The 23,810-nt window shown below is 42.2% G+C and overlaps 4 protein-coding genes across 8 annotated transcripts in view; 3 read left to right on the forward strand and 1 right to left on the reverse strand.

Moving 5' to 3' along the window:
- Nucleotides 1-354, forward strand: part of LOC122762332 (gamma-aminobutyric acid receptor-associated protein-like 2) — a 4,980-nt gene extending 4,626 nt beyond the window's left edge. The window contains exon 3 of the mRNA XM_044017517.1: nt 1-354. This exon is cut by the window's left edge and continues 901 nt beyond it. The gene's annotated coding sequence lies outside the window, so the exon portion shown is untranslated.
- Nucleotides 1-18,917, reverse strand: part of LOC122762330 (tRNA-specific adenosine deaminase 1-like) — a 30,749-nt gene extending 11,832 nt beyond the window's left edge. Inside the window, exons 1-7 of one of the 3 annotated variants that reach the window (XM_044017514.1) lie at nt 18,624-18,686; nt 9,881-10,058; nt 8,274-8,342; nt 8,114-8,168; nt 7,816-7,949; nt 7,063-7,654; nt 3,828-3,973 (exon numbers count right to left, since the gene is read on the reverse strand). In XM_044017514.1, the coding sequence (XP_043873449.1) occupies nt 3,828-3,973; nt 7,063-7,654; nt 7,816-7,949; nt 8,114-8,168; nt 8,274-8,342; nt 9,881-10,025 (1,141 nt within the window). In that variant the 5' untranslated portion in view covers nt 10,026-10,058; nt 18,624-18,686. Of the gene's footprint in view, nt 1-3,827; nt 3,974-7,062; nt 7,655-7,815; nt 7,950-8,113; nt 8,169-8,273; nt 8,343-9,880; nt 10,059-10,212; nt 10,257-18,623 lie in introns of those variants that run through there. The other 2 variants (XM_044017515.1, XM_044017513.1) reach the window with 2 other exon arrangements.
- Nucleotides 11,318-14,108, forward strand: LOC122762331 (carbohydrate sulfotransferase 6-like). The gene is made up of 2 exons (XM_044017516.1): nt 11,318-11,388; nt 12,235-14,108. Exon 2 carries the CDS (start codon nt 12,287-12,289, stop codon nt 13,481-13,483), a length of 1,197 nt encoding a protein of 398 aa, XP_043873451.1. The 5' UTR covers nt 11,318-11,388; nt 12,235-12,286; the 3' UTR covers nt 13,484-14,108.
- An 884-nt stretch (nt 18,918-19,801) lies between the features above and the next one.
- Nucleotides 19,802-23,810, forward strand: part of wwp2 (WW domain containing E3 ubiquitin protein ligase 2) — a 39,516-nt gene continuing 35,507 nt past the window's right edge. For 2 of the 3 annotated variants that reach the window (XM_044017518.1, XM_044017520.1), the window contains exons 1-2: nt 19,878-20,033; nt 22,022-22,103. In XM_044017518.1, coding sequence (XP_043873453.1) covers nt 20,007-20,033; nt 22,022-22,103 — 109 coding nt within the window. In that variant the 5' untranslated portion in view covers nt 19,878-20,006. The other variant, XM_044017519.1, reaches the window with a different exon arrangement.

Raw genomic sequence — 23,810 nt, forward strand, 5'->3', positions numbered from 1 at the left:
TGTTCCGCTGCGTCAACAGAGAGAAAATGTTGGTTTTACTTTACTTGAAGCAAAGTTAGCATTAGCTTTAGCCCTGGGCAAGTAGTTGCGAATTGTATTCACTCCTTCACTTCAGTCGCTGGAGTTGAAATATTTGAATTTACAGATTTACAGCTGTTGGTTGCACTTTATTATGAATGTAGTTAGCATTAGCATTAGCCCCAGGCAAGTAGTTGCTGGTTGTGTTGCTGGTAATAACGTGCCGCTAGATTAAAGCGACGCGTCGTGCTATAGTTTAACGTGAGTGTGATTTGATTGTCACGTGACATTTGTGTTTACCTGAAGTGAGAGAATAAAAGTGTGTGTGTAATCATATGATCAGTCACAGTCATGCATCAGTCTCTTCAGTGATTCCTCACATGATGTCACAATTATCAACCCTGGACTCAGACCTGTGATGTCATGAAGAGTCACTCACTCAACATCTGCGTTCAAACGCTCACACAGCAGGAATAAAATCACTCAAGTCACGTTAAAGGGAAAAGTTCAGGTACTTAAAGCCGTGCTCTGAAAACATGGCTGCCAACGAGCAAGCGGAGTGTAGTCACTTAACAATCTCGTTCAAGTTTTCCACGCCTTCACTTTGTGGACCGCTCACTCTCCCACACCAAAGTCCACAGAGAAAAGCAGTGATTTGAACATCACACACACACACACACACACACACAGGAGCTGTTGATCCACTGCTGCCTCCATCACTAAGTTCTAATGTCTTATTTAGTGACTTTGCGAAACCCTTAATTCAGATTAACCTCAGTGACACAAAGTGACCACATGGGTCCCCGTGAGCTTAAATCACTGATTTTCCTCTGTGGACTTTGGTGTGGGAGAGTGAGCGTGTTATGAAGCGACAGACGTGTCAATACCTAAACAACACTATTCCATCATGTTAATGATTTACAGCAAACACAACAAGCCTACAGTATTCTAAAGGGATTAAGGGAAGATTTAAGTGATCTTATATCTGCGTTTACCTGCAGCCGCGGCGTCACACACCTGGTGCGTTTCCACACGTTAACACATGTACATGTGAACCACGCGGCTGATGAAACATGTACAAGTGTCATGTATCGGTGTTGTATGATTAAACTGAATTTTAGACATATGAAAAGTAGCTGGATGACCTGACCAATAAAAGTCAATGTAAACTCAAGTGTCTCAGTATCTCTTTGACCACTAGGAGTGCTGTGGAGCAGCGTCCGAACACGGTGGAACTTGAAAAAAAAATGTAACCGCTTCTATTCAGCCTGTGGCCAAGTGGAAAGGGAACTTGGCTTGTAACCAGAAGGTCACTGGTTCAAGTCCCCACCAGGTCAAAAGTGCTGGGGTACCCCTGAGCAAGGTACCCAACCCCCATTGCTCCCCGGGTGCTACTCAGTGTGGCAGCCCACTGGGTCAAATGCAGAGAATAATTTCCTTAAGGGGATTAATAAAGATAAATTAAAAACATGTGACCCATGAGCTGTTGTTCATGTCTCACTTAAATAATTACGTCACATGTCATTTAGCAGACGCTTTTATCCAAAGGGACTTACAATGGAATTGAGTACATCAGCCAGGGGTGGAGTCAAACTTTGCTTTATCTCTGTGTCAAGAGGAAATGACTATGAGGAATGTTTTTTTGTTTTTTTCTTTGTTTATCTGGAGGAAAAAAAAGCTGTAATATTAAAGGTAGTAATCAGGGAAAGTGGATGTAACACACAGGATGTAAAGAATCCTGATCCTGACCCGTGACTGGCTGCTGACGTGCGGGGACAGAAACGTGCACACTCAGCTGGAGAGTCAGCTGGACATGAGACACAGGAAATTAATTTCCAGCACGCACACGCACGACCTGCTGCGTTCACACACACACACATGCACACACACACACGCGAGTGTCGCCTGAGGACACGGAGAGACGGTCACGACCTGCTGGAGCAGCGGGACAGCGCCGGGTGTCCTGCAGCTGTGGACACACAAACACACTCGCCCTGGTCAGCTGTGGACACAACAGTCTTGTGTTGGGTTCCCACACTTTTTATGAAGACGACGTGACGACATCATTCATTGAATTGAATAATTGTTATTTCGTTTAAGTCGAATGAAAACGAGTCCTTCTGCAAACACACTTTTATTTGCATATATAAAAAGATTTCAACAATGTGCTTTAATTAAGAATATGGTAACAATCCAACTGGACGGAAATGAAGTTAGAACACCAGGGGGCGGAGTCTGAAAGTAAAAGAGTGAGGCGACGGCGGAGTTGTTTTTGGTCGAGCGCAGGTGGAACCTTTGAGCTCCAGGTGTTTTCAGGAGGGAGGGAGTTCAGTGGAACAGCAGGAGGTTTCGGTCGCTGCGCGGCCACAGAGGGAAAACCTGAGTGCGGAGCTGCTGCCAGGCCAACTGGTACGAGCGAGCCGCCTGTTTGTACTCCCAGTAAGTGTGCAGATGTGCTGTCCTACACACACACACACACACACACACACACACACACATTACTACTGCAGTAAAGAAGATCAGTGATTTTAGCTGCTGCTCCTCTGCTGCCTCATGTGGTCACTTTGTGTCACTGACGTCAATCTGAACAAAGGATTTTAAAAGGCTAAAAAACGGAATAACATATTTGAACTCAGTGATGGAGGCAGCAGTGTGTGTGTGTGTGTGTGTGTGTGTGTGTGTGTGTGTGTGTAAAATCACTGGTTTTCTCTGTGGACTTTGGTGTGGGAGAGTGAGCGGTTTACAAACGTCAGTTTCCTGTTGTAAAGACGTGAGTGGATGAGTCTGTGTTTGTGTTGGTGTGGAGGGTTAGTGAAGACACTGACACAGAGGTTAGCTTATCTGCTAACAGAGAGAACTTTGTTCTCCACGCGCACACGCACGCACGCGCACACACACACACACACACACACACGCCACAGTGAGACTGTGAAAGAGTCTTTTGTCTGTTACCTGAGGGAGACAGGAAGTGATGAAGGCTCAGTGGCTGAAACCAGAGACAGGAAAGAGCGGAACAGCTCTACTTTACAGAGACGAGACCTGAGGACACACAGATGTCCCCGTCTGTCAGTGCACTCCCCGACACTGATAACACACTGGAAACGGCCAATGGGTGTGCTTTTGTTTCCTCTTTAGGACCTTTTTTTATTTTGTCATAAACACTGACCTTGTCAGGACCAGTAGTCCTCATGGAGACCAAAGCCTGGTCCTCATGTTAAGTTCAGGGACAAGGCTTTGTTCAGCCTGACCATTAACAAGCATTTATTTTCATCATGGAGTCACGTTTTCTTTCGAGGTGTGTGTGTGTGCGTGTGTGTGTGTGTGTGTGCGTGTGTGCGTGTGTGTGTGTGTGTGTGTGTGTGTGTGTGTGTGCGCGTGTGTGTGTGTTGGCTCCACCTGGCTTTCACTGTGCCCAAAGCCTTCTTAGTGACTCCATGTTTGTAGCCGTTGGCAGTGACATCTAGTGGCTGCTCTGTGACATTACACCAACTGATGGCTGAAAAACACACATGGCAGGACAAATGAGATGTGTGTGTGTGTGTGTGTGTGTGAAAGCGGATCTTTAAAGCTGCAGTATGTAACAAACAAGGCAGACTAAAAAGTCCTCAACATCAACTTCACTTCTTTACTGCGCACAATTAAAGCACTTTCAATGACCCACGTCTATCTTCAAAAACATTTAAGGACCTTGACATGTTTCTCAAAATTCACAAACCTTCAAGAATTTCAAGGATTTGGATTTTTTTTTTCTCAAATTTACAAACTTTCAAGATTTTAAGGACAATGGACAATCAGTGTAGTGAGTCTACCTGCTCCACAGGGAGAGACACGTCCCTGACCCGCCTGGTGGTGGCGCTCTGTCTGGGTCTGACTGAAGGGAAACTCCAGGGTGGACTGGAGCAGCACTGGAGGACAAACAGAAAAACCAGCGGGGAGATCTGACACCTGGAGACATCTGAGGAGAATGAGATTCGTAAAAGAGTTGCAGCGTGTTGGAAACCGGACTACTGTAAACTATCTATGCCAGCTAACTAGCATTTATCTGCAGTATATATATGCTAGCCAACTAGCATTTATCTGCAGTATATATGCCAGCCAACTAGCATTTATCTGCAGTATATATGCCAGCCAACTAGCATTTATCTGCAGTATATATGCCAGCCAACTAGCATTTATCTGCAGTATATATGCCAGCCAACTAGCATTTATCTGTAGTATATATGCCAGCCAACTAGCATTTATCTGCAGTATATATGCTAGCCAACTAGCATCTACCTATATATGCTAGCCAACTAGCATCTACCTATAAATGCTAGCAAATATAGATCAATCCATCGTAGCCAACGAGCATTGATCGCTATATGCTAGCAAATATCTATTTAGCTGTCTATGCTTGCAAACTAGTGAATATCTATCTAACAGTGGAGGTGGCAACACCTCAGTGGACAAATGTCCTCCCTGTGAGTGTTTGTAATCTGAGAAAAGGACAGAAGAAGATGTGAACGACGTACGGAAACCTTACGCTTTGAAAAGGAACGTAAAAACCAACGCAGTTTAAATGTAAAAACCACCACAGTTACGTTTTAACGTGAAAACCACCGCAGTTATGCTTTAACGTAAAAACCACCACAGTTACGCTTTAACGTAAAAACCAACGCAGTTACATTTTAACGTAAAAACCGATGTAGTTACGTTTTAATGTAAAAACCATCGCTGGTACATTTTAACGCAAAAAACACCGCAGTTACATTTTAATGTAAAAACCAGCAGTTACGCTTTTAACGCGCAAAACCAACGCAGTTACGCTTTTAACGTGAAAACCACCGCAGTTACGCTTTTAACGAAAAACCACCACAGTCACGTTTTAACGTAAAAACCGCCACAGTGACGTTTTAACGTAAAAACCGCCACAGTCACGTTTTAACGTAAAAACCACCACAGTTACACTTTAACGTAAAAACCATTGCAGTTAGGCTTTAACGTAAAAACCATTGCAGTTAGGCTTTAACGGAAAAACTATTGCATTTACGCTTTAACATAAAAAACATTGCAGTTACGCTTTTAACGTAAAACCATTGCAGTTACGCTTTTAATGTAAAAATATTGCAGTTACGCTTTTAACGAAAACCATTGCAGTTACACTTTAACGTAAAACCATTGCAGTTAGGCTTTAATGTAAAACCATTGCAGTTAGGCTTCAACGTGAAAACCATTGCAGTTACGCTTTTAACGAAAAATATTGCAGTTACGCTTTAACGTGAAAACCATTGCAGTTACGCTTTTAACGTAAAAACATTGCAGCTACGCTTTAACGAAAAACATTGCAGTTACGCTTTTAACGTAAAACTATTGCAGTTACGCTTTAACGCAAAAACTCATTGCAGTTACGCTTAAAAAAACCATTGCAGTTACGCTTTTAACGTGAAAAACATTGCAGTTACGCTTTAACGTAAAAACTATTGCAGTTACGCTTTAACGTAAAAACTATTGCAGGTACGATTTAACGTAAAAAACATTGCAGTTACGCTTTAACGTAAAAAAACATTGCAGTTGCGCTTTAACGTAAAAACCATTGCAGTTAGGCTTTAACGTAAAAAACATTGCGGTTACCAGGGCTCCAGAGTGCGAAAAATTTTAAGAGTGCACCTAAGGATTTTTCGAGGTCGCACCTGTGCATCTAAAAAATATAAATGTACTTTGCAAGCACATCATCTCTCTGTGTTCTCCTGTGACTCAACTGACAATCATGGTAGATAATTATCTTGGTCTAAACCAATAAGAGACAGAGTTTGGGCGGAACTTTGCCTCAGATTGGCTGTGGTCACTGCTCTCCGTTGTCCTGGCTGTTAGCCTATTATGTCAATGTCCCTCAAATAAAGACAAGGATTTCTCAATATCTTAATCTTGTTTGGAAATCATTCACGTTGTATTAAAGTTATGGAGCCAGAAAGGTCTCCTTATGGCGTTAAAATTAGAGTGCACCTAAATTTTGTGCCAGTGCACCTAAAAAAAAAAGTAAGGCGCACCAGTGCAACCAATTCAAAAAGTTAGTCTGGAGCCCTGAGTTACGCTTTAACGTAAAAACATTGCAGTTACGCTTTAACGTAAAAACATTGCAGTTACGCTTTAACGTAAAAACCATTGCAGTTACGCTTTAACGTGAAACATTTCGCAGTTACGATTAACATAAAAACTATTGCAGCTACGCTTTTAACGTAAAAATTGTATAAGCTTTTAACATAAAAAACATTGCAGTTAATACGCTTAACGGAAAAAACATTGCAGTTACATCTTAACGTAAAAACCATTGCGAAAGTTAGGCTTTAACGTAAACCATTGCAGTTACGCTTTTAACGTAAAACCATTGCAGTTACGCTTTTAACGCAAAACATTGCAGCGTGCTTTAACGCAAAACTATTGCAGCTGGCTTTTAACGTAGTTCATTGCAGCCACGCTTAACGTTAAAACATTGCAGCTACACTTTAACGTAAAAACATTTCGCAGTTACACTTTTAACATAAAAACTATTGCAGTTACTTTAACGTAAAAACATTGCAGTTACGCTTAACTTAAAAACATTGCAGTTAGGCTTTAACGCAAAACCATTGCAGTTACGCTTTTAACGTGAAAAACTATTGCAGCGCTAGGCTTTAACGAAAACCATTGCAGTTAGGCTTAACGAAAACCATTGCAGTTACGCTTTAACGCAGTAAAACATTGCAGTTACGCTTTAACGTAAAAACTATTGTGAAGTTAGCCGCCTTTTAACGCAAAAACTATTGCAGTTACGCTTTTAACGCGTTAAAACATTGCAGTTACACTTTAACGTAAAAACATTGCAGTTACACTTTAACATAAAAACTATTGCAGTTACGCTTTAACGTAAAAAACATTGCAGTTACGCTTTTAACGTAAAAATATTGCAGTTAGGCTTTTAAAACCATTGCAGTTAGGCTTTAACGTAAAAAACATTGCAGTTACGCTTTAACGTAAAAACCATTGCAGTTACGCTTTAACATAAAAACTATTGCAGTGACTCCTCACCTTGTGACCAGAGCTCTGTGCATGACCTCTTTGCTGTACGGACACTTCCCCACCACCATGAAACGGAAGTAGAGCGCCTCCTGTAGGTAGTGGGACAGCAGTGCACCCTGGAAGCCCAGCACAGTCCAGCGAGCGAGCTTATCACTGCAGGACAGGGACTGAGTGGGTTCACCTCGTCCAGGCTTCACTCGCAGCAAACCCGCGCTGTGGTAGCCGTCCCCGGGTCGCAGAGGGTCGGTGGGGCCGCCGGGGACACACTTTGCTCCTGTCCTGTGGACGTCAGAGAGCTGTGGACACAGTCCAGCACCGTCGCAGTGGAGTCCAGGTTTTATCTCCAGCTGTGCTGAAGCATGTGAGACAGTTTCTGTGGAGGGACGCTGGGACAGAGACAAGGTGTTCTTAAAGTCTCCCTCTTCAGACGTCCCCTGTCCCTCCAGACACAGCAGCTTGGTCTTTTGACCTTCACTTGGTTCCTCAGCTTTTCTTTTGCAGTCTTGTCCTGACTCAGTCCCTTTATTAGCATTTACAGATGGGACAGGGGGGCGGGGCTGAGACTGGCTGTCAGTCATGGGGATGATGGAGGCGTCACCACCTAGAAATGTAGGGAAAGTTTCACATCATGATTTGCAAAGGTGGTGTTTATAATTCAGATTTTAAAAAGTATTTGGATCAGGGAACGTTAGTGTGTGTGTAGGTGACGATTGAGGGTGCAGGTGGACTCAGGTGGACTCAGGTGGACTGAGGTGGACTCACAGGGAGTGTGACTGGTGAAGAAGAGGAAGGAAACTCCAGGCTGAAGCCTCCACTTCCCCTGCTGCTCTTCAGACACACAGAACACTGAGCTGTCACCACAGCTGACGGCTCTGTACAGCTCCTGGATCAGGTACCTACACACACACACACACACACACACACACACACACACACACACACCATTTCTCTTTTTATTTGTTATTATTTGTTATTATGTGTGTGAAAGCACTTTGTAAATTGATGTTTTAAAGTGCTATACAAATAAAGCTTTATTTATGTATCTATGGGTGACACACACCTGACACATCCTCTCCGGGCGATGATCTCTGCATGACTGTCATTAAGGACGTCACCTGCGAGACGACAAAGACAAACAGACCATAATAAACACAGATGACAGAGTGTGGGTGAACAAGAGACGAGAGACAGAGACAAATGTAGAGTAAGTTTAAAATCACCAGTAGGACTCATGTGTGTCTGTCCAATACATTTGGTGCCGGTTCCCATGGAAACAACCTCAGTCTTCACTGTGAAAGGAAACAGAAATGAAATCCTGTTCAAAAACAAAGCAATGACTTCCTAAAAGTTCTGACTTAATATCACAAAAGCACATAAATATGAACGTTGTTAAAACGCTGCAGTCGTCTCGGGAGCTTCAGGTTGCTTCAGTCTGGAGCTTCTTGCTCCTGCTGGTTTCAGGTGAGTAACAACCCCCCAGAGTCTTTAGAAACACTGGATGTTCGCAAGCCTATTAACTGTGCAGCTTAATCTGATCTCCTTCAGTTGGAAAACTGTTGGACTACGCTGTGATTGATGACTTTGTCAATGCTCCCTCAGTGGAGACATTAAAGTTGAGTTCATGAAGGAACAGCTATTGTTAGTTGCGCCATGAAATTGCTTTGACCAGCTCTGATAAAAAGACTTGTTATCAAGGCCGTGCTTGTTGTTGATTCAGAAACTCCTCCTCCTGCTGCCTCACGTATGAGCAGCATGAGGAGCTTTTACTTCTCCTACTAGATCAAATTAGAACGGAGCATCAGATGGAAACAGAAACAACACTACGACAAGCTTAGCTTTGATTCTCGTGTCGGACGTCGCGCTCATGGCTCTGCCAGTGATGACGCTCTCTGACCAATCAGTGGCCGGCAGTCTGTTGGGCAGGTTCACACCTGGATAGTCTGGGGGACTCGCTTCGATTGGTTTGGTTCACTTTCACACTGCACTTTTGGAAGCGGACCAAACCACCTGAAGAAAAACATCTAAATGAATAAATACGTCATTAATTATAATGATTTAATAAAGCACAAATAGACCACGTGACCAACACGCAATGCATTCTGGGGGGTAAAGGCAAAATGCCGGTAGTCCCAAGTCGTCTGGCTGTTAACTTTTTTTTTTTTCTGGCTACTATTGACGCACACAAATGAACACAAACACAAATGGAACGGGCGAAGGCGAATGCAGCGTGTCCATATCGAGAGAAAATAAACGCAAAGGAAAAGGCGCGGTATTTGCAGAAGATAGGAGGACCCATACGAACCCTCGGAGACATCGGATGTGAAGGTCCTCTCACAGAGCGCTGCGTACAGCTGTGTATTATTAACTACATTATTTACTGTTCTATGTACTATTGTATCTTCTACAATGGAGGTAAATGTTGTGTACTTTTACAAACATGTTGTCGTGTGAACAGACCCGAGAGGCTTACTCATCCCCTACCTCGAGGTGCCATTTTACTTCTATATTGTACATTTAATAACTGTGTGAATTCAGTTTTACAGTGTGAACACTGTCAGTTCTTTCAGTGCTATATTGCACCATATTTTTAAAAAATAAATCATTGTTACAAAAAGGCGAAAAATTATTTATTTGCATATAATGAGTAAAATCATAACATGTACATGAAGGTGAAAAGCATGACATAAAGTCAGTCAAGGTTTAGCTTCAGAACACTTGTTGGTCAGAGCACAGCATACAACAACAATCTTATCAAGTAAAGTCTTTTCCTCGCCTTCATATTTGACCACGACACCAGGCGCATGCTCCCATTTAATGTTAAACTCACATACAACCAATAACTCGCTCCACGTGGATCCTGGCGTGAGCTCGTTTCCTGGTCTGTTCCACATCTTTTGCATCCAGTGATCTCTGGTGAATTTGAATGCAGGGATTTTCAGTGTGGCACCCTGCTGTGCACCTGTGTTGTCCATTGGATTCCATCTCAGCTACAGATGAAGTGTTGTCTGATGGTGATAAGAATAAGAAATACTGTTGTGATACATATCATTTGAAATCCCAAAAAATCACAAGGTGCTGTAATATCGATCATACAGATGCATTGATCAGTGAGTTATCATATCAATTAATTCAGAGATAACAAAGTACCAAAACGTTTACCTGAAGGGGCTGATGCTGTTTCCACCAGGTGAGAGATTGTTGATCTTTTCGAACGAGACAAATGTATACTATATTAAAATTGCCGTTTGGTGACTAGTATTATTATTATTATTATTGTTATTGTTCGCGTCATTATTATAATTTTATTTTTTCCTTCATTTGTTTATTCATTTTCCTCTATTTTAAATTGTTCGAAATAAAGCTATCAATCAATCAATCAATCTTCTCGTCCTGGCTCTTAAACCTCGATGTGCCGTTTCTCTTCCAAGCTGGAAAACGATAGAAGCCTATTCCTTTGTTCTTTTCCCCGTGGCGGTCGTGAGCACGACTATGACAATTTACTACACAGCAGCTCCTCGCCATCTCTTAGTATACAGCAGACAAAGTATGCTATACAACAATAACTGATGATTGCCAACAACGTCCCCCAACACACTGAAATGAAAGTGGCTGGTGACCTTAACTCTGTCCAGTTGTACCAGGAGAGAGGTTACACAGAACAATGTTCACCTGCGTCACATGAGGCCTGAGTTGCGTGAACTGCACTCATTAATATTATTTGTGTTTGTGTTATCAGTTCAAATGTTTGTCCACACGCCCATGAGTGAACGCACAGTGTCTTTGTGTAAATAGTCATTATATTTCTTCTCAAGACACACCTGTACATGAATAATGAGCCACAGCAAAAATACTGAGGCTTTTACAATATTAATAATAATAATCCATCTATCTTCTACCACGTTATCCTCCACATGAGAGTCCCAGGGGAAGCTACGCCAAAAAAAACCCCAACAACAACCCACAGGGCTGCCCGTAGAATCTAAATCCTGCACCAGAATCTTAGGCTTAGATCAGAATCTTAGCCTGGGTCAGAATCTTAGGCCTAGGTCAGAATCTAAATCCTGGATCAGAATCTTAGGCTTGGGTGAGAATCTAAGTCTATAATCTACCTTTGCTTTGGTGGCATCCATAATCCTCTAGACAACCTTCTCTAATATGGACAAATATTTACAACTCAGCCTCCACCCTCTATTCCCCAAAATAAAGAGGATGTGGAAACGGGTTAAGGATATTTGTTGAGCGGCTGAACGAGGAGTACCTCGCTCTGAAGTTTCACATCATTTTTTCCAACACAACCTCCATCAGACTCATCACCAAAGACGAGCTGCTACTCAGGTTAGTCTTTATCCTGTTGTTTTGTATTGTTGAGTAAGTAATATTGATAGAATTTTTATTAGTTGGTTGCCTTTGCACAGGCACCGCAGGATTTGCAGTTGTTCAGACAGAATGAACACTGGGATCTGCTGGAGATTGTGACGTTTCTTCAAGATCATTTGAGTAAATACGGCATGCTTCATGTATATAAAACGATGCAGACAGGCTGACAACGTTGTGACACAGGAAACAATGAGGACATTATTAAAAATGCTGGATCCACAGGGGGAGTCACTAAGGAGCCAGAACCATCTTGGTCTACCAAGGTGTATTGCAACCATGCGTTGAGAAGTAAAAAAAAACCTTGTAAAAACACTTGAAAAAGGATGCTGTAAAATAGACCCTGAAAAAATATCTCATAAAAACAGACTCGAAAACGGATGTTGTAAAATAGACCCTGAAAAAATATCTTGTAAAAACCGACTTGAAAAAGGATGTTGTAAAATAGACCCTGAAAAAATATCTCGTAAAAACCGACTTGAAAACGGATGTTGTAAAATAGACCCTGAAAAAATATCTTGTAAAAACCGACTTGAAAAAGGATGTTGTAAAATAGACCCTGAAAAAATATCTCGTAAAAACAGACTTGAAAAAGGATGTTGTAAAAACAGACCCTGAAAAAAATATCTCGTAAAAACAGACTCGAATAAAGATCTCATGAAAAAGCCTTTTTAAAATACGCCTCAAATGTGTTGATCTGAAGTTGACTTTTCCCAAAAAAATAAGGTGTATCAAAATTGCATTTCATAAAAAAGGAATTTCCTGTTAAATGTAACATTCCTATGTTTTTCTTTCTTATTCCTCCAGACGTAACGCATCGCTCTACAGAAGTCGTGAAAGGGAAGTTCAAGCAGCCACGATGTTTCGCTCCAAAGTCAGTTTTAGTACCATAATCTTCGTGGTGGTCCTGCAGGCTGTCGTCATGGTGTTGTTCTGCAGTTGGTACCTCCAGCTCTCTCCCTGTGGCTCCACCCCCTCGGACAAGAAGGTTCACGTTCTGCTGCTGTCGTCGTGGAGATCAGGTTCATCGTTCATGGGTCAGGTGTTCAGCCAGCACCCGTCTGTCTTCTACCTTATGGAGCCTGGTTTTCACGTCTGGACCAAACATCCCAAATCTGGGGTGCGCTCACTGCGAATGGCGTTGAGGGATTTGTTCCGTAGCTTATTTCAGTGTGACTTCTCTGTCATGGACTCGTACATGCCAGAGCATCCTCAACTTGCCTCCTTGTTCAGGTGGATTGTGAGTCGAGCGCTGTGCTCCCCACCGGCCTGTTCCCTCACTCCACGCAACCAGATCAGCAACCAGACTCTCTGTGCAAAGAAGTGCAACGTCCAAGGCTTGCAGGGGGCAGAGCAAGCCTGTGGCACCTACAGTCACGTGGTGTTAAAAACTGTACGATTCTTTGAGCTGGAATCCCTCTACCCTCTTTTTCAGGACCCAAACCTGGATCTGCGCATCATCCATCTGATCCGAGACCCACGGGCTGTATACCGGTCTAGAGAGGAGTCTGGCTGGATTTTGGCTCACGATAGTGCTGTCCTTTTGGAGCACAGACAAGTACCAGCAGGTGAGGTGGAGTACGAAGCCATTCAGGAGATCTGTCGCAGCCATGTTCGCATCAATGAGAGAGCCACGGTAAACGCCCCTCCGTTTCTGGAAGACCGCTACAGAATGGTTCGCTACGAGGACATGGCACAAGACCCACTCAAGGAAATCGTCTCTTTATATGATTTCCTGGGTCTGGAGATGACCACAGAGCTGAAGGAATGGATCTACAAAATGACCAATGGAAACGGCAAGGGCTCCAAACAGGAAGCTTTCGAAATCACTTCCCGGAGCGCTGTTGACGTCTCCAGGGCGTGGCGCACCATGCTGCCACACAGCAAGGTCAAACGTGTCCAGGAAGTGTGTAAAGAAGCCATGTTGCTGTTGGGGTACAGGATGGTTGATAGCGAGGAAGAACAAGAGAAGCTGGACATAGATCTGCTGGTGCCACGGGACAAGTACCAGTTCAGCTGGTTAGCCACCAAAATAGAGCAACCCAGTCAGAGCTAATGACATCATCATCGAGAGACGGCACAGGAGTAACGGCGGTATGCTGCTTTAGACACAAATTGATTTGTTAGTGAGTCACCTGGGAGAACACAACTTGTGATCTTCCACTCTTTACTGCACATCAGCAGTCACGTTACCAGGCCACCACGCCCACATCGTTGCACTTTCTTTCCTTTTAATTTTGAAACTAGCTCTGTGCGTGTTTAGCTCGGGATCAGCAGAAATGCTCTAAAGCTACATGTACATACATGTTGTTTTAACAAAGTTCACAGAGCAGGAACTGTCATGGCCGACTTAATGGCAGTTTTGCTAACACTACCAAAGTTTTCATCATGGTACAATTTGGTTTGTTACAGTACGGAACAGTAAAGCCCTCGGTCAGGCTTATGTTTCGACAGAGCAGTACCTTTACTTGATAGACGGCGTGCACACTGTTCACGATGGCCGTGTCAACGAGATACAGAGCGTGATGCGGTACCGCTGCACCAACATCAAACGCGACACAACGGACAGCAACGTAACAGACAACAACAGGGCGTCTTGTTGAACAGTGAACATGTGTTCTGAGCTTGTCATTTACAGTACAAAGCAGAAATGTAATAATAAAGTGTTTCGTCTCACTCTTTGTTGTTGTTTCTGTTACTCTGTGAAGTGGAAGCTGGTCAGAAACCAGTAAGACATCATTAACGTTGGGGCGCCACCTGCTGACTGAGATATTAAATTACATTTATTATAAATTTATACTAAAACAATCGTTTGCAGCAAAAAGACCTGCAATCACAACCCGGACAGAACAAGGGTCTTTCTGCATGGAGTTAACATGTTCTCCCCGTGTGTGCTTGAGTTTTTCTCCAGTTTCCTCCAAAAACATGCAAATTTGGGGATGAGGCCAATTGGACACATGGAATGACCACCTCAAAATAATCACTTAGTATCTCAAAATAATGACTAAATATTTAGTCGCCGCGCGAGTCCTCTAGCTCATCTCTTGATCATTCACCACTTGCGGTACTAGTTATTTTCAGCGGCGTCCCTGCGCAAAGTCAGATGGCGTTTCCTGTTTAAAATGACCTGTTGGGTGAAAGGCGTGTCCGTAAACGTGTTCATGGAAGGTCCCTTGACTCACATATCAAGTTTCATCAGACAATGTTAGACTTTACTTCCTGTTCCAGGCGTGTCCACTTCCTGTGGAGAGGTCAGGTTTTACAGACATGTTTAGGGCAGGTCTGAGGGGTCACATGTCAAGTTTCATGCGGATCGGACAATGTACAGCCCAGTTAAAGGGAACTTCCTGTTTAAAATGGCCAACTTCCTGTTGTGGGGATCGGACAATGTTAGACTTTACTTCCTATTTCGGGAGTTCTACTTCCTGTAGGGAGGTGTCCTTTTACAGACATGTTCAGAACGGGTCTGAGGTCTCACATATCAAGTTTCAAGTGTATACAACAATCTCACAACAGTAAGTGTAATTAGGGTTCGAGCAACTTGGTTGCAAGAACCCTATTGTAATCGCTAGAGTTATTCTTATTAGGGACTGAGCACTCACACAGTGTGCGAGGACCTATTGTAATTCTAGCAACATGGACCGAGCACTCACACAGTAGTGTGCAGGGACGAGGACCGAGCACTCACACAGTGTGCGAGGACCTATTGTAATTCTAGCAACATGGACCGAGCACTCACACAGTAGTGTGCAGGGACCGAGGACCGAGCACTCACACAGTAGTGTGCAGGGACTGAGGACCGTGCACTCACACAGCAGTGTGCAAGGACCTAGGACCGAGCACTCACACAGTAGTGTGCAGGGACGAGGACCGAGCACTCACACAGTGTGCGAGGACCTATTGTAATTCTAGCAACATGGACCGAGCACTCACACAGCAGTGTGCAAGGACCTAGGACCGAGCACTCACACAGTAGCGTGCAGGGACCGAGGACCGAGCACCGAGCACTCACACAGTGCGCGTGGGGTGTTTGCATCAATGAGAGGGCCACGGTAAATGCCCCTCCGTTTCTGGAAGACCACTACAGAATGGTTCGCTACGAGGACATGGCACAAGACCCACTCAAGGAAATCGCCTCTTTATATTTTTTCCTGGGTCTGGAGATGACCACAGAGCTGAAGGAATGGATCTACAAAATGACCAATGGAAACGGCAAGGGCTCCAAACAGGAAGCTTTCGAAATCACTTCCCGGAGCGCTGTTGACGTCTCCAGGGCGTGGCGCACCATGCTGCCACACAGCAAGGTCAAACGTGTCCAGGAAGTGTGTAAAGAAGCCATGTTGCTGTTGGGGTACAGCATGGTTGATAGCGAGGAAGAACAAGAGAAGCTGGACATAGATCTGGACATAGATCTATTCTAGGAATTATTATTAGGGTTCGAGCAACTTGGTTGCAAGAACCCTATTGAAATCGTAAGAGTTCTTCTTCTTCTTCCGCCCGCCAAATAAATCGCATTTTCGAGGCCCTGAACATGCCCCAAAACTCACCAATTTTCGAACCGCATCAGACCTGGTGTAAATTTACGTTTATTAGTGTTTCGGGGAATGTGCATTAAAAAATGAAAGTGGGCGGGGCAAATAACTGCTCCACCCCCTAAAACTTGTGGGCCTGAGAAGCACGTTTAATGTACATGCACGAAACTTGGTACTCACGCGTTCCTTAGGTCCAGACGGTCAAAAAAGTCAGAGTAGCCGAATCTCTAAAACAAACAGGAAAGCCGCCATCTTGGATTGAAAGTAAAGCAAGTAAGATTTTGGCCATTTCGCACCAATGGTTTGTGAACTAAGTTGTCATAGAGCTTTCATGGGATCACCTTCAAACTTGGTGAGGTCACTGTGGACAAGTTGAGGATCTAAAGTTATTAAAAGTTTTTCAAAATGTTGCATGGTTTTCGCGATAGGGGGCGCCAAAGTTGGCGTTCATTCATATTTTTCACAACAAAAGGCAAAACTCTTATAACCCCTAAAACTTGTCCTCCTGAGGAGCATGTTTAATGTACATGCACTAATCTTGGTACTCACACGTTCCTTATGTCGGGACGGTCAAAAAATTCAAAGCAGCCTATGCTCTAAAACGAACAGGAAAGCCACCATCTTGAATTGAAAGTACATTTTTTGCAGATTTTGGCCATTTCGCACCAATGGTATGTGAACGCACTTGTCATAGAGCTTTCATGGGATCACCTTCAAACTTGGTAAGGTCACTGTGGACAAGTTGAGGATCCAAAGGTATCAAAATCTTTTCATTAAGTATCACGGCGAACAAGAAGAAGGGTGGCAAAGTTGGCGAAAATTACGATTCCTCGCAACACACAACAATCTCTTATAACTTTGCGATAGAAGGTCCTTTTTCAACCAAATGTGCTAGGGTCTCAAGATGGACAATGGCTGATGAAGTCTATGCAAAAACTGTACATTTTAAAAACAGCGCCTCCTGGTAGTAACAGAAAATACAACTAATTCACAATTCCCTTATAACTTTTATAGACTTCTTTGTATCATACTCAAAATTTGTGAAAAAAACAAAACACATGGTAGATGATGCGTGCCTAATATGAGAAGAAATCGTTTAACGGTGTTGCCATAGCAAAAATGCAAAGGAATCCCTCAACTGAGTGGTTCCTGAGTTGACCAGGATTCGCAAAGTTGTGACAGTTTGTTTTTTTGTCACAAAAATCCGACTTTGCATCATTGTTATGGCAACAGCGTTAAATGATACGCCATCATATTCAGCACGCATCATCTACCATGTGTCTAAAGTGTGTTCACCAACTTTTACAATCTCTGTAAAAGTTATTCCCTAAATTGTAAAGTAACTTTTTTTCTGTTTATTGTCTGCCACCACCAGGACGCGATGCGACTTGACAGTTTTTGCATAGGCATCTCTAGCAATGGCCCATCATCAATTGTTGCAAGTTTGGTTGAGATCGGACCTTCCATCACGAAGTTATAAGAGTTTTGTTGCGTGTAGCGAGAAATTACATATTTTCGCCAGCTTTGCCGGCCCCTTTTCTCGTACGCAATGCGATATTTGAACTAACCATAAGCATCGTAAGCTCCTGAACTTGCCCACAGTGACCTCACCAAGTTTGAACGTGATCCCATGTAAGCTCTGGGACAAGTTCGTTCAAATACCGATGGTGTGAAATGGCCAAAATCGCCTCTGTTTTGGTGTGCAATCGAAGATGGCGGCCTTCCTGTAGGATTCACAGGGAAGTCGTCATTGACTTTTTTGACCGTCCCCACCTCGTGAATGTGTGTGCCAAGCTTTGTTCATGTACGTTAAACCCGAGAGCAGATGACCTAATAGAAGTGTTTGGGGCAGTCGTTAGCCCCGCCCACTTTCATTTTTTGACGTGTATTCCCCCGAACCACTAATATACGTAAATTTGGTGAGTTTTGGGGCATGTTCAGGGCCTCAAAAACGCGATTCATTTGGCGGGCGGAATAAGAAGAAAGACTCACTTATCTCAAACATTAAAATTGACCATCTCAGAATAATGACTTTGTACCTCAAAAATTTGACTAAATATTTAACTCAAAATTGTGACATATCATCCCCAAATAATTAGGTAGAATTCAGAATATCTCAAAAATAATGACTTAGTATCTCACAAGAACGACATAGTATCTCAAAATTATGATTAGAAATTTTGAATTGACAACTTAATATCTCAGAATAATGACTTTGTATCTGAAAATGACGATTAAATATTTAAAATGACGTTGCATGTGAAAATCATGACATATAATCCCAAAATAATTAGGTAGACCTCAGAATATCTCACAAGAATGACTTAGTATCTCAAAATAATCACTTAGTACCACAAAATGAAGATTAAATATTTAAAATGATGACTTAATTTCTCAAGATAATGACAGTAGATAGAAATCGTGAGTTAATACCTCAAAACAACGACAAAGCTATCCTAAAACTGTGATTTAATACATCAAGAATGACGTAGTATGACGAAATGACTTATTCTCAATTGACGACTTCTCAGAATATTTAATTAATATCTCAGAATAATGACTCTGAATTTAATTTCAGAACAAGAAGTTGACATAATAAGTGACTCAGTAAGGTCAGTAGTGATGTAATATAATGAGTGATATATGACTCCGTGTGTGTCTAACCTGTGTCAGACTGAGCACCGGGGCTGAGTTTGACCACAGCGGCCAGCAGAGTCCACTCTCTGCCCGCCTCAGGCTTCCCTCGCCGGGGAAGCTCATCGAAACGCCCGTAGCACAACTTTGCGATTTCATCCGCGTTCACCATGTTAACCCGGAGCCAGCGTAGAGGAACGAGCATTAAAACATGTTTCATGAAACCGCTGAAGTCCTTTTTAAACGCTCTGGACGTCACATTGATCACACACTAGCGAAAACTCGTCTGTTACGGAGCCATCACGAGAAGACAAACTTACTTCCGTTGCGGACCGGAAAGACTGCAGGACTTTCACAACAAATCCCTAACAAGTCCCTAATATTTGCTCAAAATGGGAAAGTAATTGATTTGACGCCAAATTCAAAATGACCAACTTCCGGTGGAGTCGAGGGTTCGGGTTCGTCTTGATCTGTGACATGTTTCCACCAACTTTTGTGAAATTTGGTGCAACTTACTTTCTTCTTAGTACTTCCGGGTTTCACCTTAGGAGGCGCCACTGAGCCATTTTGTTTCACTTTCATGTATTTTCCCTTCTATTTTCACATATTTCACCGGTTCTGATTTGCATGCCATTTTCACCAACGTTTAATACCTCAAAAATGTGATATTGCACCTATTGGTCCATGATAATAATAATAATAATTATTATTAGTAGTAGATGTAGTATTGGAAGCCAGTTGTAATTTCCAAGAGCTTGTCTCCATCAACTCAAATCAATTATTGGAGTAAACTTCCACAATTTATAGTTGATCATATTTACCCCAAATCCTCGATCTTAATCAATTCACAATTCTATTTGACTAATTTAGCTATTATACTAACCAAATTTTATATTCACAATTGATTGATTTTTAAGGAAATGAAACACCTATTTTTTTGACCGTGTTTTTCAAATAATAATTATGTCTGCAAATAAAAAAACTGTTAAAACCTTTTTATTTGCATTTTGTATTTCTCTTGTTAAATACTTTATTTTTGTTTTGAGTTTTTGTGAATGCTTTTGTTTTGTAATTGTGTATTTGCATACTCCAATAAAGCATTTTTTGAAGAAAACAACAACAAAAACAACAAAAACCCAAATCAATTATTGCCACAGTTTATTACCCACAATCCTCTATGCCATGAGAAGGGGGAGGGGTCACGTGGTATCGTCAGTGAGGCGGAAATGAAAGTTGGTTAGCGACAGCAGCGGAGCGCAGCTGACAAAGGTAGGAGGAAAGGAGACATGAAAGCCGCTCTGTCGTCGTGTCAGCGGTGTCGTCGCCTCTGACGCGAACCGCGAAACCGTCGGCGCCGCTTCCGTCACTGTCCGCCGCACAGAGCGGCTTTCACGGACGCGTCCTTTTGACGAGATGTCCCTGCCAACCTCGATGCTAACGGTTAGCGTCCTCTCAGGTCAAGCTCGCCACAGTTAGCGCATACGCGCACAGGAAGTGTCACGACTTTACCTCCAAAACAAAAGCTCACTGGAAAAGCAGAGACGTATTTTTAAATGTTTAATCTTTCATTGAGTTGTGTAGTATTGTTGACATTAGCTTCACGTTTGTCACACACATGTCCTCACGCGCCACATATTCGTTGTCGTTCTGTGATCGACACATATTTGATCGCGCGAATTGTAATGTGAAATACAACATTGATCGGAAGTGCGAGTGTTGACTTGTCGGCTTGTGAGTGATGGATGCAAAAGCCTTGTTCATCTTCCGTGTTTGTGTTTAATGCGCAGCAGCGAAGGCGGATTCGTGATGTTTGTGAGAAAACGCCTGTTTTAAGGAAGTGGAACGAGAGTTTAACGGAGATTAATCAGTAACTATATTAACTGTTTATATGAGCTCATAATCACACACGCAGAGCTTATCAGTGCTGTATCACTGGGGACTTTGTGTCCCTGAGTCTGATGATGATGATGATGATGATGATGATGATGATGATATCCTCCTCCTCTTCATCAAACATCGTTGCAGGGATAACAAGATGAGAACCCACTAGTTTATTGCCGCTATTCCCACACCTAAACAGTATAAACCTGAAAAATCCTCTTGAGGTCCACACCAAAACCTAGATTAAACCACTGGTCAGCAATTGGTGGCCCACCAGCATCAGTATCTGGGCCCAGCAGATCATTTAACAAATCTGATCTTAAATTATTAGAGTTCAGAACTTTTTTTCTGAAAAAAATGGATGCTGTAGCTGGAATAGACAGTCGACTTAAAATAAAAACACTGCTGTTGTCACGGAGACGGACAGGTTTGGGAAGTAACGACTTGCATATGTTTGGCTCGCAGAAGAAGAAGAAGAAGAAGCATCAGTAATTCTTAAAATTGTAACGAGCTGCTGACTAAAGACGACAGGGTTGAAGACTTTTAAGGAACTTTGTCTGATGAAGAAATGATGTTTTGGCGTGAATATTCAATTGCTTACAAAAACATTGGCCCTGGACCTCATGTACTCGCCGGTCCCTGCCTTAAACCACGACTCTGATCGACACATAAGCCCAGGATCAGCAATTCCCATATATATATTAGGGAATATATATTATTCCCACATATATTAGACGTCTGATATTTAAGAAGCTGTAAAAAACAGAAAAGTTGCTTTGATTCCTTAAAAACAATCGGACTGATTAATCAATAACCAAAATAGTCGGCAATTCATTAAGTAATTGATTAATAATCGATTGCGTGAAAACTGTAGTGCTAAAGCAGCCCATCAAGACTAGAAAAGCTCTGTTTAAATACAGACCATAATACCAACTCTTCTTCTTGGGATTTTATTTGGCAGTCACGAGTAACAAAGGGAGTTAGAGGAAATGCCGTGGAGTGAAAGTACAAGATGCCAGAAATATAAATGAATATAATTATAAAACAATAAAATATAAAGTAAAGGACAGATATGTGAATTTTTTACTTAAGCCCAGAAACAAAGTATTTGTACTTTATGACATTACAACACTGTATATATGTGTGTGTATATGTTTATATGTGTGTGTGTATATATGTATATATACACATATATGTGTTTATATATGTATGTGTGTGTATGTATATGTATAAACACATATATGTGCATATATGTGTATATATGTATATATACACATATATGTGTTTATATTTATGTGTGTGTGTGTGTGTGTGTGCATATATATGTATGTGTATATATATATATATATATATATATATATATATATATTATTGTTTTCATGTGAAATTTGGACAGATTAATAATCGGCTTCAGTTTGTGCTGGTAGTCGGATAAATGGGTAAAATAAACGTAGGAAAAATGAATTGAATTTGAACCGTGACTCCGCTGAGCGCCACATCCCTTCGTACGCCTGTGTTGCATTCATGAACGTCTGTGTTTGTTTCAGAGCTGTGATGTCATGGCGGCTGCCGGAGTGAGCAGAGCCTCGGCTGCACAGACCACGGAGAAATCTCGGCTCATCCTCAAAGGTACAAACCACCTCTTCAGTCCAGTGCTGCGCGTTAGACTGTGTTACACTTACACTGTCGTTCACGAGACGGTAAAATGGTGTGAAAGTGTCATTGTCTGCTGATTATTCTCTCAACATACCAATTCAATGGGCCACAAAGTGTCAGAAAGTGTTGAAAAGTCTCCCACAGTGATGGAAATAATTATTATTCCCAACCAAACATGAGTCAGTTTGAGTGATTTCTCAGAAAATAGTCACACTTTAGGAGGCTGAGAAATCAGAAAACCAGGGGCCTCATGTATGAAAGAGTGCGCAGCTTTCGTACACACACAACTGAAAAGTACATACGCAAAGAAAATCTCAGATATATAAAACCGGGCGTATGCCAAGTCCTGCGCAACTTTTCTTTCTACATCCCATCAAACGTGAAACTGAGCGGAGGTGAATGAGTAACACACCACGCCCCTGTTCCACCCACACATTAATATACAAACGCCGTTTCTGAAGAAAAAGTACAAATGAGGCAGCAAAGAAAGAGGGAAATAAAAGAGAAAGAAGGAAAGTGCGCGATCAACACATCAATTTTTAAATCTGTAACAATATATTATTTTGCTCGGAGCTACATGTCAGGGTCACAGCGACTGCTCTCAGATTAACATTAATATTAATAAAGAATAAGCAGACTAGCAGATCTAACCATTCATTACTGTCACTGAGTGTGTTGTGGAAGCTGTGGAGGGAGGAAGAGGAGGAAGAGGGAGGAAGAAGATGTCTCCAGCAGCTGACGAGCGTGCACCGATCAAAGGTGCAGCGGTGGCGGAATAACTTTTTTGTCGTTATTTCGTTATTGTATGGATTAAAATGGGATAAAGAAAATGTTCTACTCGACGTTCAAGTCCATTTTCTTAGGACAAATGAGTCTTTAACTTTATTTTGGAGCGTTTAAAACATTATAGACTGACGTGTGTTCATGTCTTCATGTCTTCATGTTTTCATGTCAGCAGCTGTGTGTCTATTTACATCACTGTGTTACATAAAGAAAATATAAATCTGTGGAAAATTAATTCAGTGATTTGCTCAAAGTAAGCGAGTGAGTCTCACACACACACACACACACACAGAGGTTTGTAGTGTGTGTGTGTGTGTGTGTGTGTGTGTCTGATGTTATCCACATGTGTTCAGACGTACGTGGTGTTTCAGTCCAGTTTGTCACTGCAGACACATTAATAATATTATTTTGAAACACTTTCACAGCGTAATATTCGCAGCTCGAGTACAAGTACATTTTTACACACGCCGTCTCTGTGTGTGAAAGCAAGCGTACGCACGGTTTATACACGAGGCCCCTGGTGTTTAAATAATCAAGAAAGACTCAAAACTTTGTTTGCTTCTCAAATGTCTTGTTTTGTCCACAAAGGAAAGAAACACTCCACCTTCACCGATCAGGAAATGATCAATAACATGTTGATTTTCTTTAATCAAACTGGAGCGGAAGCTTCAAAAGGTCTGATTTGTCTTACTTTCCTCATCGAGTGAGTTATTGATGTTCTCAAATGTCTTTGTCTTTTTGTCCAGGAACAAAAAATGATTTCTTTGTTTTAAACCTGGAAATATTCACATTTAAGATGTTGAAAAATCACCAGAACTTGTTCTAATTCTGAAAAACAAGAACACTGTAACCGATCACTCGACGACTGATTGAGTTAGTTTAGTTCTGGATCCGTCT

The sequence above is a fragment of the Solea senegalensis genome, unplaced genomic scaffold (assembly GCF_019176455.1).
Source record: "Solea senegalensis isolate Sse05_10M unplaced genomic scaffold, IFAPA_SoseM_1 scf7180000015554, whole genome shotgun sequence".
NCBI classification, from domain to species: Eukaryota; Metazoa; Chordata; class Actinopteri; order Pleuronectiformes; family Soleidae; genus Solea; species Solea senegalensis.

Coding starts and splice junctions, on each gene's coding strand:
- LOC122762331 (XM_044017516.1), top strand. CDS start 12,287: ATGTTTCGCTCCAAAGTCAGTTTTAGTACCATAATCTTCGTGGTGGTC.